This window comes from Motacilla alba, chromosome 1 (genome assembly GCF_015832195.1).
Source record: "Motacilla alba alba isolate MOTALB_02 chromosome 1, Motacilla_alba_V1.0_pri, whole genome shotgun sequence".
In the NCBI taxonomy this organism is placed as follows: Eukaryota; Metazoa; Chordata; class Aves; order Passeriformes; family Motacillidae; genus Motacilla; species Motacilla alba.
In genome coordinates this window covers 84,429,064-84,445,385 of record NC_052016.1, presented here as the reverse complement: position 1 = coordinate 84,445,385, position 16,322 = coordinate 84,429,064, and the positions used below count along the sequence as shown (strand labels likewise).

The 16,322-nt window shown below is 39.1% G+C and overlaps 1 protein-coding gene across 9 annotated transcripts in view; it reads right to left on the bottom strand.

Moving 5' to 3' along the window:
* The window catches only part of MBNL2 (muscleblind like splicing regulator 2), a 104,988-nt gene that overhangs the window by 66,598 nt on the left and 22,068 nt on the right, over nt 1-16,322 (bottom strand). For 8 of the 9 annotated variants that reach the window (XM_038158627.1, XM_038158666.1, XM_038158656.1 and 5 more), the window contains exon 2: nt 152-992. The exons of the other annotated variant lie outside the window; for it this stretch is intronic. In XM_038158627.1, coding sequence (XP_038014555.1) covers nt 152-325 — 174 coding nt within the window. In that variant the 5' untranslated portion in view covers nt 326-992. The remainder of the gene's footprint in view (nt 1-151; nt 993-16,322) is intronic. 9 annotated transcript variants of the gene reach the window in all.

The following is a 16,322-nucleotide window of genomic DNA, read 5'->3' as shown; positions in this document are numbered from 1 at the left end:
GAAATCTTAAAAGCTTCAGTAAACAAACATTATGATAAATAACATTTGTTTCGATATACATCTCACCAGGAACCAATCACTCATAATTTCCTATTTTACTTTCACTACAATGTAGTAGCATTTCACTACACATGCAGTTTCTTTTTCTTACCTTTAAGGAATCAAAGCAGGCAATAACTCTTCCATTTTCAACCTGGCAACTTTTAGGGGGGTGTGCAAATTTGCATTCTTCATCAGAGCGTGAACAAGTTCCCCTCTGAAACTGCCTGCACACTTCTAATGTCAGCCATTTTGTGTCTCTTACGGGAGCAACATTCAAAGCCATGATGAGAAGCTGATTTGAACTTGTAAGTTGCTGTCGGGTGAATTATGCTGAAGAAATTTCCAAAACTAATGACAAAGGAAAGGTGTGGGGGGGGGGGGGGGGGAGAGGAAGTCAGAAAAAAATAACTTCAATTCTAATGGAAAAGAAAGTTAAAAAAAACAAACAGTGGGGGACGATTAACGACGTCCAACACACACAAAGCAGAACAAGCAGAGAAAGTTTATCAGCAAGCAGTCACTCATCAATCATTAAGTCCCGCTTGTAGACTTTTGGCTGGGAAAACACATGCTCAGTCGCATTTCTGTCTGTAAAACACGTGGGTTTGTTGATTGTAATCACGGATGCACTGGTTTTAAGCCAAGGTCCATCAATGCAATGGCACTCCTTGATAGAACAGCAGTCCTCTGATGGTTGCTTGCCGGTATTGATTACACGAGAAAAGCAATGCAGTCATTTGTTCATGTCCCAGGAATAATAATAATAATAATCCTTTTTCTGCTTTTAGTTTCCCATCAACTAATTGGCAAATGGAGACAGCTGAGGTATCTTCTGCCAGGTGTAAGGTGAAGGCAATGTCTGGCTGGCAAAGACGGGATTTTGAGAACACAGGCGTAGCAGTCCTCGCTCGTAAAAGTGACTTGGCAAAGGCACTTTTTAAGTCACTGACCTGACAAAACAAATACAGCATCAGTTCACGTGCAACTCATTCAAATCAACATTATGAAACCTACAGACCCTTTTTATCAGATATTATAAACATCCAGCCAAAGTTCACTCTTCAAAAAAAAAAAAAAAAAATCATCCTCCTTTGTGAAGGTACACGTGATAGGGGAATAACCAGTTGAAACCTGTACTGCGGGAATATTCCAGGCAGCAATCCAAAAGTTGGGAATGATTTAAATAGATGAATGTGGCAGACACAATAATTAGGCACACTAGTTGTGAAACAATTCAATCAAATGTGCTTAGTCTCCAAAACTGTATACAAGAACCCGTTTCCATTAATTTATCACTTGGCCCTTTAGACTGTGTTACTGTATTATAAATTGTTACTCATTACTTGCTCTTCCTTAGAAACCAGGATGGTAGTATTCTGCTCAGATTTTTTACATCTCCCTCTATTTCTCAACAAAAAAGAAACCAAAAATATCATTCCAAAATAATAGGAAATAAAACCCTCCAGATGCAGACAATATATAGTTAGTTTTCCCATTAACCAAGATGCTCTTCCATAAGGGCTTCATGGAAGGGCTCAACCACCAAGTCACCGTGCTCCAATGAGTCCTTTCTAATAAGAAGCAGTCTTTATCTAAATATGCTTTTGATTTAATTAGCCTCTGTGCACCTCTGCAAATACATCCTTCAGCATCAAAACATCAGATTCCAATATGGCACTTAAACTGTTTGGGGACTATAGGATATTTTACAGAAAAACAGATCCAAAAATCAAAGGATTAGATATTATAAAAAAAAATTTAACCACTAACTATATTTTATACATAGACCGTGAAACCATGAATATGATGGTTCCTTCTATTTAGCTTCAAAAGAATACAACTTTTACTTTGCAACTACCAGCCAGAAACAGTTGATGGATTATTTCTGTATAAGAAAAAAGAAAAAGGGAAGGACTGGAATAAGTGAGATTTTAAAATACGTCAATGAAAATAGTTCTAAAATCACTGTCAGCTTTTCCATGTCAGAACAATTACCATTCTGTGCTTGGATTCACTGGTCTTAACTGAAGTCAGTATTGTTAGTTAAGTAAGAATTACTCACACCCAGTTTCAGGATCAGATCCTGATCAGTCAGTTCTGACTTCTAGGTCTTCACATCAAAAGGCTTTTCTACTACTTAGCAATGCTTCCAAAAGGGGTTTTACTATGTGACCAATACTTCCACCAAAATTTCATACTGCTAGCATGAATAAAGGCAATGCAATGCTAATTGCTCAAAAATCCAGTTTCAAGTATAAAGTGCAATAAGATGGGTCTGGATGACACTTAGCTTTACTTGGCCATGAAGAACAACAAGGTGCAAGAGAATCAGTACATTTTGAAATAATTCCATGCAATTATAGTACAGCACATAAATTACAAACTCCTCAAATTAAATATTCCATCAATGTTGTCTGACAGCATCAATGAAGAATGAGATTAAGCTAAAAGCATACAGAGAGGTGAGAAAATACCCATAACTGATGAAAAGGAAAGAGAGGAGGAAATACAAGAAGAGCCTCTCCACAAGGGCTTGTTGAGCTGATAGCTTGTTGGGCTGATGATTTAGCTGGCTAAATGTAAAAGAGGAAATACTCTCCCTAGAGCCACACATTCCAATTCAGAAATGTCAGTAACGGTTTTCAGTAATAGATGTTGGAAACGGACGGAAATTTTGGGAAAAGGGTAAATGTTATACTGCACACTGCTGAAAGTCACAAGTAGTAATACTCTGCAGGGCTGCACACCATAAAATTGACAAAGTTGTTTCTCAAGTAGTAGGTGTTAAGACTGAAAAAAACCAGACATAGCACGTGGCAGCAAAGCAAACAGCACACAGTATAGAAATGGCAGTAACCATGGTTTTTAAAAAAGAAGTGCACAGCAGAATCACATACAAAATTTGTGAGACTACAGCAAGAATTCACATCAAAAAGCATTTGAGGTTGGAGGGTAGAAGAAAGAAACACAGTATCATCCTATTTCTTACCCTCACGCTACACGAAGATTTTCTAAAGAAAGGGAAGCATGAAGTTTGTCTCAAAAATCCACATCTTGTCAAACAAAACAACGCCACATGATTTCTCAAGAGTTATCAAATGCCTCAGAAGTTTCTACTGGTAAAAACTCAGGAGACAGAACTGAGTCCTTTCTGAAGGAGGCCATGCCTTCAGCAGGAGGCAAGTTCAAACATGGTGAAGATAGAATAATTTGAAGTGCTTCATCCTTACCACTTAAATGACCTACGTGTTCACAACCACACGCTAGGCAGCTGTCATACCTCTGCCCATCACCTGCACCAGGAGGATGAAGGAAGAGATGCCACCTTGAAAACCTGAACATGAGGGACGCAAAACAAGGAGGAGGGAGAGAAAAGACAAAGCAGAGAATAAAATTATACTTCTTGGAGAAGTCAGGAAAAGTAGAATTCAACACATGAGGAATGTGCTCAAGAGAAGGAAAAAAATGGGAGAGGAAGGCAGGAAAATGAAATGGCTGGTTGTGAAACTGAAAGGAAGGGAGAGACTTCATAGGAAATGGAAGAAAGATGGAGAAAGGTTGTGAATACTGGAAGAGAGAGGGACAAGAGGAAATTTTAGAAGAAAAGCAGAAGAGACTGTGGTTACAGGAAAAAAATTCCATCAGTTTGAGTAAACAGGGAAGTAAACAACCGTAACGAATGGAATTTATATAAGAAAATATAGCAACAATAACAACAATAACCCTCAATAAAATGCCTGCCAGGTCACACGCCATTATTAACATCATAGCTTATCCTGACCTTGCGTGTTGCAAAACCCACCCATCTGGAGAAAACCAGTGGGTTTTGCAAACACAAACTCTGCTCCTCTTCCCATTATTTCTAATTGTGTCCCAACATATCAGCCAAAGTTAGCTGTCCTGACAAAACCAATGGTACCTCACTGGCATAAAGCCCTCAGCACCAAGTGTTCCTTATCCTGGCAGAAGATTTTGTCTGCTTGATGGTTTTGGCTTGATGGTTTTGTTTAGTTGTTTTGTTGTCATTATCATTAACAATCCCAGCTCAAGACAACACTCACCACTGTAGCTAAACAAACTATCAAAACTTACAAACAAACAACTGAGCTGCAAAATATTCTTACTGAAGATGAAGGAAGTACTCAACCTAAGAACAAATTATTTTTGTCTTTTTACAACTATTATTGTTTATTTTCAGTCTCTCACACAGTTGAATCAATGGAATTGATCAAGAATGCACACTTACAAATGCAGTTTTTTGTAGGTTGAGAGAAATGAAATTCATGGACAAGTATTTGTAAAAGTTATTTAGCTTTGGATCTCTTTTAGGATAAGCATCACTTCCCTTTCACAGAAAGCTTGCAAAGCATAGGAGTAAAAGGCCTTTGTCATGGTTAAGAAAAAAGAAATCCTTTTCATTAGTAAACAAGACAAAGCACACAGACACTAGAAGCCCACAGAAAAAGTTCTTAGAGAAATACAGGGCAGACAGCCTCATCTTTGGGAACTGCAAGTGAACACAAAGCTCTGCTCTATTACGAACCAGTTGGATCTTTCAGCTAGAAAACAGGAGTTCTTACTACCTACAAAACACGAGTTGCTTTGGTGCAGTAGTTTTACTTATCAGCCAGATTATGTGGCAAGGGATTATGCAGTATCTGTCTAATGGTGAAGCTGAGACTTCCTGGACATACTTCAGTAGGTAACATGTAGTAATGAGCAATCCCATCTTCAAAAGTCATCTCTGCAGGTGATGACATCCAGTAAAGGGGCACAGTCTTCTACATGGTCTCACCACAGATATCTAGAGGAACCACTAAGTCTACTCACAAGGTGTTAAAACAGTTTTACACTTCTTGAGGTTTAAACACTCTGTATTATTCATCACATTAAAATCTCGAGTAAGAGATGTCAACACTGGGGCTCAATTTGTTGCTCCTACTGTCAAAATTTATCAACATGATCCATATCTTTCTTCTATAAATACACCAGAAGCACAGGAATTAAAAAGTTAGGAAACCCTCAGTTGTACTTAAAGGGGACTGTGCAGTTTGAAGTATATAAGCTCTTCTTTCCCAGACAGAAGAGATGTACTAAATATACTTAGCCAAGTACAAGTTTGATAATTTGTAAACAATGCTCTGTTTTAAAGACAAGGAAACAAAAATACAAAACCAAAACACTCCCCAAGCCCCAGAGACTCGCTGTGGAAGGAAGGTGAGCTGTGGAAGCAAGGTGAGCCTTCTCTAGGTCATTAGCAGGGAGAAACATGTTGACTTACAGACTGCTGCCCAAATTCAGTTAAACACATGACCTCAGGTGGGGAAAAAACTCACCTTCAGGAGCTATCTACAGCCACCACAACTGACCTGCTGGATATTCCCAATGCCAATACAAATTAGTTTTCAAACCCAGCATACATATACTGCCACTCTTCAGAGACAAACTGTTTTCTCATCCAAATGTGAGATCTTTTTCAGGAAGACCAAGGTCAACTCTCTAACCCCAGGGAAACAATACTGTACAGTTTTAAGCCCTTGGCCCAAAGCAGGTTGCTTCTACAACTTTTATCCATTTACACATCAACAAAATCTCATGTTGTTTCCTCACAGAAAATCATGGTCATAGTCTTAAATTCCAGAAACTTTTTAACAAAGAAACAATAACAATGACCATCATGCAGGAGACACCAGACCCAAAGAATTTATTGTCAAAATGTTAAGGTCTGGCTGGAGGCTGGAAGAAAAAAGAAAAACAGGCTCTCTACCCCTTAGACAGGGTTAACCATAAGCATCACTAGGTCCACATCCCATAGCACAAGTTCATGAACCAGCAGTGTCTTGACCACATACTACTTTAATTTAGATTCTTATGATGTTCCTTTTTGTTCAGGAAATAAACTGATCTGTAAGAAAAAAAATAGTTTAGCGACTTCTTTCAGCCCGGACTTACTAGTTTTAAATCGGTGATTTTACCTGGGTCAGATGGTGTGGGACAAAACACAACCATCTCCAGATGCCTCAGGACATCTGAAAACATAGATTAACCAATGTGCCCCACTCCACAGATGCATCTTCAGACTACTGACAAAAATTGTGTTCCTTCAAAAAGCTGCTGCTTCTTCAGCAGTTGACCTATTTGCAAAGGAAACTAGCTTTGCATTTCACTATGTTTGCAGACCAAACCCAGTGGAAAGATTCCCTGCATAAGTTTAACACATAGGAATGCTTCTGTAGCCAGATCAAGTTACGTATCCTGACCATTCACAATGGAAAAACAGATATTCAAAGACTGACAGCTACAGAACCCTCACCCTTATTCCAGGAAAAGGCACTCAAATCCCACTAAGTCATACCTCTTTTCATACCTCTTGTTTGCAGCTGCATAGCAGACTCCACTTTCAAATCATTCAGGACACAGACATACGTTTAGAAGACACTGGCAGGTGCTTTAGTCCAAAAGACTGTAGAACTTTGCTTCTCTTTTTCAACTAAATCTCATATACACTCTTAAATGTCCTTTTTTTTCCCCATTGTTGGTGCTTTAAATAGCATTCAAGGCCTCCAAACAGAAGATAAGCTGCCCATTAAAGAACAGCCACAAACCCACAAGCTCACTCCACTGCTGCTTTTAATGCAAGCTACTTGCAATTTCCTCTACCCCCCTGTGAAGTTCTCACTTGAGTTCCCCCAAACTCCCCGCTGAGGAAAGCAAGACTGCAGCTTAATCCCAGGCTGGATCCATTCTGATCTGCCTCATCAGGTGCACAGTAACCCAGCAGCATAATGCCCCCTGCCTCGCACATGCCAACTCAACAGAGACATGGCCACCTGCTCGCATCCCACTCCAACGGAGTAGGGAGCAGAGCAGGCAGGACAGGGCACGCCACCTGCAGCAGGTCTGGCTCCTCTTTGCAAGCACCTTTAGCTACAGTGCTGTGTCCCACAGGACACGCTCCCTGTCCCTGGAAAGCAAGACCAGCTCTGAGGCACCACTCGCTAATTTAAGCCTATTCCCCAATACAAAGAGGATCCTACATCAAAAGATGCCAACATGAATTAAATAAAAAATAAAGTAATTTTACAGGCAAATAATGTGACAGTCAGTATGCTTGTTAATCACATTTGAATAAACTACATCTTAAAGAAAAAACATGCAGGAGAGTCTCCTGTGGTGGAGAGGCTTTTCTCATCCCATCAGCTTTCCAAACTAGGGAAACAGGACCAGAAGTGATGCATCAGTACAGAGGTATCATTCATCAGTGAGTACTATGCCAGCTTTGTGTTCTTCTCTTTAAACCAATGTCTAATATTCATATTTTTTATATGTACCCTTATACTAGATATCTACTAAGATAGATACTGGACAATGCACAGTAGACTTTAGTAGTGTCAGTATAGTTACGTAAAAAGACAGCACTAAAACCAGAATCAAGATTTTGGCTCTCCTCTGAACTATTGTGGAGTCACAAAAAATAATAATCCCTAAATTCAAGAAACAAGAGAAAACAGTACGGGTTTCCATGAAACATCATCCATTCTTTGATGGCAAATATGAAAGGGAAATCTTTCTGTCACCATAACATTTTTAAGAAGAGCCATTCAACTACAGTAGAGCATGTAGAAATTATTCCATAAATTTCAAAAAAAACCTACAAATATTTCTTTAATCACTTTCAGGGTTTTTTTCCACTTTAAGATGTTGAACAGCTCCCATCTGACACTGAGGAAACCGTATTGCTCAAGTGTGGAAGAAGCCAGAACTGCCATATCAGGGAAGCAGCTCACTTGTTTGAGCAGGTGGCTGGTAGCCAAAAATACTAAAATTCTAACCCTGGGTCTTGTATTAATTCAACATGAAGCAGCTCAAGTCAGAAGTGCCAGGACTTACAAAAAAGACATTATTTATTTTATTTGCTTGACTTGGAGATCAACTATTGCAACATCTCTTTGCCTGTTATACAACCAGCAATGAACACTTGTGAACTGTAATTCAGATGAACACTTTACACAGTGTAGAGACAACCCTAACTATTTTAGTTAAGCTGACTGAAGTCCAGGCCAGGGACAGACTAGAAAACACCAGTTTGCTTTATTTAAACTGAGCATGACCTTCAAATCAGTTTTGCTAAATGAGCCATATTTTCCTTGTCACGATCACTAATGTGCCAGGTTCAGGCTTCTTAGTATGTCCCTCACTATTTACAGCATGGCAATGAGCTTCTTGTTAAAACCTGCCGCTTTCCTTTGAAGCTGGCTTTACAATATAATAACACTAATGTCCTTTGTCCCTGGGGAAGTGGGTGAGGAGGAAGGTGTACCACTGACTGTGAAACAACCGACACAGCCTGGGACCTTTTCAGCAACCCACTGTACTACTTTGCTAACGGACCGTGAAATGTTTCTGCTGAACTTTAGGTCAGTGGATGACTACAGCCTACAAGAATATTTTCAAAAACCAAAGTGCTTCGAAGTCATGCTGGAAAAACTAATGCCTATTATGCTTCAGATAAAATGCAATTGCAGAAAAGAGTTTTCTTCTTCTAGCAAACCACTTTTGTTTTTATTCTACTCCTCCTCTCTTGGTTTGTACTTTCTCACAGTTTTTAACCTAAACACTTTCTAAGTCCAAATTAACCTGATTTTATCCTCTATATGGATGAATATCATACACGAAATTCAGTTCCCACCTTGACAAGAGGGCAAAAGCAATTTCTGTTTCTGTTGCCTTGGCAAGCAGAGTTAATCATCCCCGGCAGCAATGACGTTACCACTTGGCCTCTTGTGGACACAAATGTTTTGCTTTTGGCAGAGTGCAACATGTAATAGCTATTAATCAAACCCAATTCCCAGGAAAGGGTACCCCGGTGCATTAGGAGCTTCCACTCACACCCAGCTGCAGACATGCATTGTATATATGGTTTTTTAGGACTGTAAAATATTTATAGAAAAGTGTGCTTATGTACTGTGAAATTTTTACAGACTGGCATGGAGGGAACATGTGATCAAATGACTGTTCTCACCTGCCAAAGGACTGATAACATGCTGTTACACAGGAGCACAATCTAAAAGAGCTCAGGCTGCTGTAAATTATTTATTTTCTCTAGTCCAGTTTTGCTGTAAGCCAAGAAGGCAGAACTCTTGCTGAGGTATTTGTTTATGTGACAAACAGCATCCCTTTGCATTGAAAGACAAGGATAAGTCTGAATAAACCAAGGACTGTATGTAAATCAATGACATGTTGAATTCACAAGCTGCACATGTTTTAAGATGGCAAACAAAATATACTCCAGCAAATTACCCAGCTCTGGGAAGTTGCATGGTACATCCAAACCAAGCTCCTAAGGTGAGGGCAGCAAGAACACTACCCAATGCTGCTAACTCCAACTGCCTCTTAAATGCTTAACCCATTCTGCTGAACAGATTTCCTACACTATATTCAAGCAGCATCAATGTTCTGAGATAAAATAAAATTCTGCATTCCTATGCCATTTCCTCCACCTTTTACCTGAGTACAGAATAACAATACACAAAAGGATGACCCCAGCAGATGAGCCAAAGTCCATCTCGCCCAAAATGCAGCCTGCAACTATGACTTATACTAGATGTCTTCAGAAGAGTGCAGAATCAGAGCAGGCAGGGCGTGATAATTTCCATGAATTTTCTCCCAACAACCTGTAACTGATGTCTTTGTATTTAATAGATCTCACTGAATTTTACTTTCACGGATTTCCTCAATCCGTTTTTCAAATGCTGCTCTGTCAGAAACGTCTTTTATAATGTGCATGAAAAGCAGGATACCAAGAAGAAGCCTGACTGCTCTCACAATTGTTGACAAAAGCACAAACTCTCAGGAGAGGAGCCTGAATATGGAAGGAAACACTTCAGGACTTTGGAGAATCACAAAAATTTGAAAACCACATTTGGAGCTGGAGAGTAAGATGACTGATTACAAAAGACTTCAAGAGAATCTGAGTTGTTTCACCCGTACTCCTGAATGTGCTAAACTAAAAGCTCCAGGAAAAGTGGAGCTTGGAGAAAAAGACTTTTAAGACCTACCACAAGAGGAAGAAACACCAAGACTCCTTCCTCTGCATCCCAAGCTGCATCACCTAGGAACACTCCCAGAAGCAGGGATCTTCGTCAGCAACCCCACAGAGAAGGAAGAAAACCTGAGAGTCTGTCTAAAGGAGCCTAAGCAAGGCACTCTTGCATTCCACCCAAACCAAAGCATTTCACAAGCATCTCAAACATATTTTGGAAGAAGCAACTTATCACAATGGCAAAGTGCTTCTGGCAGGGAAAAGAAAAACCTCAGTAGTGTCTTTAGTACTCAAAGGGTTGCCCAAGCAAGCCTTCACCAGAGTCCATTTTATCACAAGGATTCAATTCGCCTTTTGCTCCATTAGTAGCGTGCACGTAATACACAACACCAGTTTTATTTATTTCCAAAACTAAAGAAATCCTCACGAAGCAGAACACATTCAAGTGCTTTACTGCTTAAATATCTCACAGGACATACTGCAAAGCCTGATTAGGTGCCTATGCCAGAGTACTTCCTATCTTACAGCAGTTAAAGTTGGAACAGCAACCTAACTTTAAAGTCGCCTACAGAATAGTAGATAGTTAAATTAATAATCTTCAAAGATGATTTTTTAAAAAATATTTTAAAATAGTGTTTTTATATTAACATTCAGATAGCAGTTGAAATCTCCCATTAAAAGCCAATTTTTCAAAGACCCTTCCCAGTTAAGAAAAAACCAGAAATGGGGGGTTTAGCATGGCCTTGAAGAAAAAAAGGTAGGTCCTTAGGTAGGACTAATAGGGACTGACAGGTGATCCCTATTGGTCTCTTCTGAAGATAGTTTGGCTTTTTTGTGTTGTAAACAGTGATGGCTTCCTGCCTGATTATCTTTGGTCTTCCAAGGCGAATAAAGAAAATATTTAATCATGTTCCATGTGAGGATGACAGTAAGAAACTTCATTTTCAAAATTCATGCATGTGTCCCCAAGAAAAAACAAACAACAAAAAAAACTAAACAAAACCAACCCATAAAATTCAAAGGCTACCTGTTGTATTTGACAGTACACAATGCAAACTCTCTCTTTCTGGAATACAATAAATTTGCATTTAGTGAACCACTATTCAGCTGTCAAATAGCTATCACAAGTTCAGAAAGAGAATGCTTTTCCCCTAAAGTTTTTGCAACTGGTGGCAGAAAAGAAGAGACGAGCTTTTCTCATATGACTTGCAACTTCTGTTGAATGTTTTCCTGGAAGTCTTGAATACTTCTATTTAGTCCTGAGGCAAGTAATAGAGTTACAACTGGAAGGAGTGCACAATAACCATCTGCAGACATTGCCTACCAAGTAAACATTTTTTTTTTTTTCCCCTGAGCTCCAGGATGACGAATTTTGGGTTTGGTGTGCAGTACTGCTACTGACCTTCCTTTTTGCTTGAGCACCAATTAAGAAGCACTGACCCAACAAAAATGGGTCATATCGATCTGTTGTTTTGATTTGTGTAACATGTCTCCCTCAGTCCAAAAAGCTCACCACCCGCTGTCACTTGAAGAAAGTTACTTTTGAACTCAGTTTCATTTTAGAGAGTAACTTCTTTTCTTTTTTTTTTTTTTAAATTTACAACTAACAGGAGATTTAGTACTTAAACACAGAAAGGTTACACAGAAATCAACTCGAAGTTTATTGGCCTACAGTAAAGACATTGGATGAGTTCATACTCATTTTTGTACCATGTATATCATTAATTTGTAACAGTAAGAGGAGATAACCTACATTCCGGTTTCTGTCAGGGAAAAAATCCTAAACCACAACAAAAATTCCAGCCAGTATCTTTCAAAAGCAACTTCAATATATAGAGTCTTGGTTTTAATTTCTCTCAGCTTAAAAGTTGAAAAGGGAATGGATTTAGGCAGCCATACAGGTTAGGCAGTGTTAGTCTAATGTCTCAGAGCCAGGCATGTCGCATGTCCCCACCGTAAATCAAAGATTTTCTCAATATTCAAATTACAGCTTCTATTTTAACTCAGCTATTTATTGTCAAGAGAGCAGTAGGAAAAAAATAATACGTTGAAAAATCAAGTGCTTTCATGCTTTGACACAATGAATTGCAATGTTTTGCAGAGAAAAGTGAACACATTTCCTATAAATGGTTTGACAAAGCCCTCTTCCAGACTTTTTTCTACTATCTCTGCTTACTGGTAACTGCAGAGATTTCTCTGTCCTGCTGGTAATGGCAGAACAGGTAAGCACAGCCTGGAATTTTTGAAAGACAATGTCAAAATTTCTGTGTTACAATAACAAAAAAAGAAAAAATAAATTTGATTTAGTCAAATAAATAACATCATCAATACTACCCAGAGATTAAAAAAAACTTATATAAACATAAGAAGTGGACTGTTTCTGTTATGCTTACACACACTTCTATGCAGAAACAAGTTTTCAAAAATGACTTAAATGTGTTTTGAATGTGCCTCATTTAAGTGCAATATTTGCTTAGCTTGTAAATAAGAGATTTTATAACTTCAAACCTTCAGCCTGTACACGCTCTGGTCCCAGACACCTGTTAAGAATTCCTTCCATTTGATACAGCATTTCCAGGATAAAACAAGTGAGACATAAAATCAAACCAGACCAGAAAATAAAACCCAACCAAAAAAAAAAACCCAAAAAAGGAAAAAAAAAACCCAACAAAAAAAACCAACCTCACTCTCGGTCAAAGTCGGTCAAAGTTATGCCCTCTAGAAATCCTCTACAACTTTATGGGATGCAAAGTTTGCACCAGCAATATTTGGCTTTCACAGAGATAATCACTTTACAACAATGCACAGGTTCTAGAAATCCTACTTAAATGGCTCTTCTCCACATTTATCCTTCTGCCCATCACCTGAAAGAACAGAAACCATGGTACCACTTTATAGCAACTGAATACAACTGTCCACTATAAAATACCAAAAAAACCCCCAAAAATACAAAAAAATAAAAAAAAAATCCCAAAACAACCAACAAACCAAATCCCCAAAAACCCAAAAGCAAAAAAAAATCCACAAATAAAAAACCTGCACAAAAATAAAAACAACAAACCAAACCAAATCCTCCCAAACCTACCAGCTCCCACTAAAAAAAAAGCACCAAAAATCCCCCCCCCCCAAAATATACTCTGAAAAGACAGAAAAGAGAGGGACAACAAAGACGCAGTGGTATTCTAGCTCTGTACTTTCATACAACAGAAGTTCACTCAATTTACATACTGGGGGAGTGGTCAATTTAATTATTATGGTTCTGTAAAGCTGAATGGAAATCCACAATTTAAGGTCCGATATTTTTTCACCACATAAACCAAGTCCATCAGGAAAGCAAAGAATAATCCTGCATGATGTACCCTAAATTTCCTAACTGCAAAACTGGAGTCAAAATAGCCACACAAATAAAAAACTATATATTTTGAAATCAGAAAAGCAGAAACCTGTCCACAAATTTTAATGTCCTGTTTCAGTAAAATAATATTTACCTTGCAGTGAAGCACTTCAAAGACTACAATAATCACATTTACCTTTCCCCTAAGTGAAAAGTATCCTGGTGTTTTGGTGATTGGAGACCCAGATGGGTGAGATACAGGTGGTTATCTTCACCAAAGCAGAATATTACTACTAAGTCTGTTTTAATTTCATTTCTCTTTAAGAAAAAAAAAAAAACCACAAAAAAACCCCAAACCATCACCACCTTATATTGATTCCTATTACAAGAATCTTCAAGTTTAAGAAGAAAAGCTACTGCAGCATAGCTATCTCTTGCCCATTTCACTGGAAATCTGAAAACATCAAGTGCATTTCATAAAACCTTATCACCTACAACTATGTTTACAAGCAACTGCCAGGTTTCATTAAGAACTACAATTCTGACAATGGTAGGAAAGAGCTAGGAAATACAAATCCTAAAAGCTCAAAATTAAGCAAAATGAAAGCAAATTAACCATTTCATCTTTATAATCTGATGATTTTTGTGGAAGCCAGTTATCGTGATGACTTACGCCTTATGGATGTTAAAGAAATTTAATTTAAAAGAGCAGCAAAAAGTGCTAAGCATTTGCAGACAGTATGAAGACTCAAGTCAGAGCAGAAGTTCACAACAAACTCACAAGATTAAATTCATGTTTTACTTATAATGATGTACCATAATTTTCATAATTAGGTTTGCCAAGAGAGTTTCCTTCTCTGCTTTACAACAGTAGCCATCACCAACAGGACAAAAATTTTTTGCGAAGTCATACCTGAAGCCAACTGTGAGGAGTTACAAAAGGATCTCATGATAATGAGTTTACTAGGTGATAAAATGACATCAGTTTTAGCATAAAGATAGGCACAATAATACAGATGAGGGAAAAAAACTGACAAACAATGAATAGCAAACACACAACACTAGGTTCCAACAAGACACTGCTTCAGAGGAAAGATCATGTGGACATTAGAGGCAATTCAGTGAAGGCTTCTGCAAAACATTCAGCAGCTGATGAGTATAAAACAAGCAGAACATTTGGCACTATCAAAGGAAAACAAAAAAGAGTTACACTAGTGTGTACAGACATGGAGTATGTAACTCTGGAATGATAAAAGAGTGAGAGAACAGTAACAGCAACATCAGCACTGCAGAAAAGGCTTACATGTACAAAGAGGCAACAGTGAGGTTTCTGACAACAGAAAGAATATGAAATTCATACAGACTGATGATGAGGATCACCAGATTTTGACTAGGAGGCAGGGAGTGTTCAGTCATTTACCAGTGGGGAAGCCATGGAAAAGACAGCTGTTTTTGCACACAGCAAACAGCACAAGGGTGAAGTTAAACAGCAGATGATGTGCTGAAAGTCAAAAATACCAGTAAGTTTAAAAATAACTTTTCAATTAAAAATAAGATTATTTAAATAGTCATCAGAATCAACAATGGCTACTATGTTTGAGAAGGAAAGCCCTCCTCAAAAAGCTTCTAACCCCTGGTCACTCAAACCACGTGCCAGTCAAGGCACTGCCATCTTCTGCCTTCTTCATTTTAGGAAGGCACCTCCTTACAAGCGACCTAGTTCTGCAACCAAGACTGGCTACAAATTCACAGGGACACACTGATTCTCAAGCCCCACTGCAAGAAACTCAACATTTTCATCCCCTACAAAACAAACGTATTTCAGAGATGACAGACTCATCCCACCTAGCTTTCAGCAGTTAAATGAGTCATTGGTGACCAAAAAGCACTGTCTCCTTCACCCTCCTTGTGCCAAAGGGGAGACAAGCATCTGAGGCTACCATGAAGCCACCAATCTGAATGGACAGACAAATGCCCACAAGGACAAGCAGACAGATTGTGGCACTGGCTCTGCACTCCAGAGGAAAGATTTACCAGCTTGAGAGAGCAATCAAATCCAAGCACATACATGTTTGCTCTCAGGCCTTACTCTCTCACCTTTCCTCCTCAAGAAACTGGGGCAAGAAGCTGGGACAGAACCAGAATGAAAAACCACAGAGATGAGAGGGACTGCATCCCTCCTGCCCTACAGAAGTGTCCAACCAGTTCTAGCTCCACAGATGAGGTCCAGGCCCAGGATATAGATTCAGTTGTAGGTATCGCTCTCCAGCTCCTCCCACTGAGAGGGATGTTGTGGCTTCTTACCGCTTAGGACCTTTTACACCAAGGATTAAGCTGAAGGCTTGTTCCCTGCTGGCGTTTCCACTTCAAAGAGCTGCTACTGTGGATACTACAGCCTTTGAAAGTGGCCTCACCGCACAGCCCTGAGCATTAAATGAGGTCTTTAAAAAAAAAGAAGGGGGGGAAAAGTGGAAAGTGCACTGGCTTTATAAACACATCAGTGGGGCTACTTTCAAAGCCTTTCATGCCATCTACAATGTGACAGAGAAAATCTTTGAGTTTTTAGCCACCACCCCAACTTCCTTAAAATTATGGCAATAAAGTAATCCATCCCCAAAGTGTTTCCCAGCATTAGCAGCGGGGAACTAAAATACACAAGGGAATTGTAAAAAAAACCCCACACACAAAGCAAAAAAGTTTTTAAAGACAAGCACTAGACTCCAGGACAGCGGCGCGCCGTGCTGCCAGAGCATGTTCAGCATGCCAATAAGGACTGCAGCACTGCAATCCCCAGCACCAGCAGCCCACGCACCGGCGTCCTCCTCTGCAAAAGCCTCATGCCAGCTGGAGGAGGTGCCCCAGGCCACATCACTTTTTGGCTATAGGGTGAGGAGATGAAGGTGA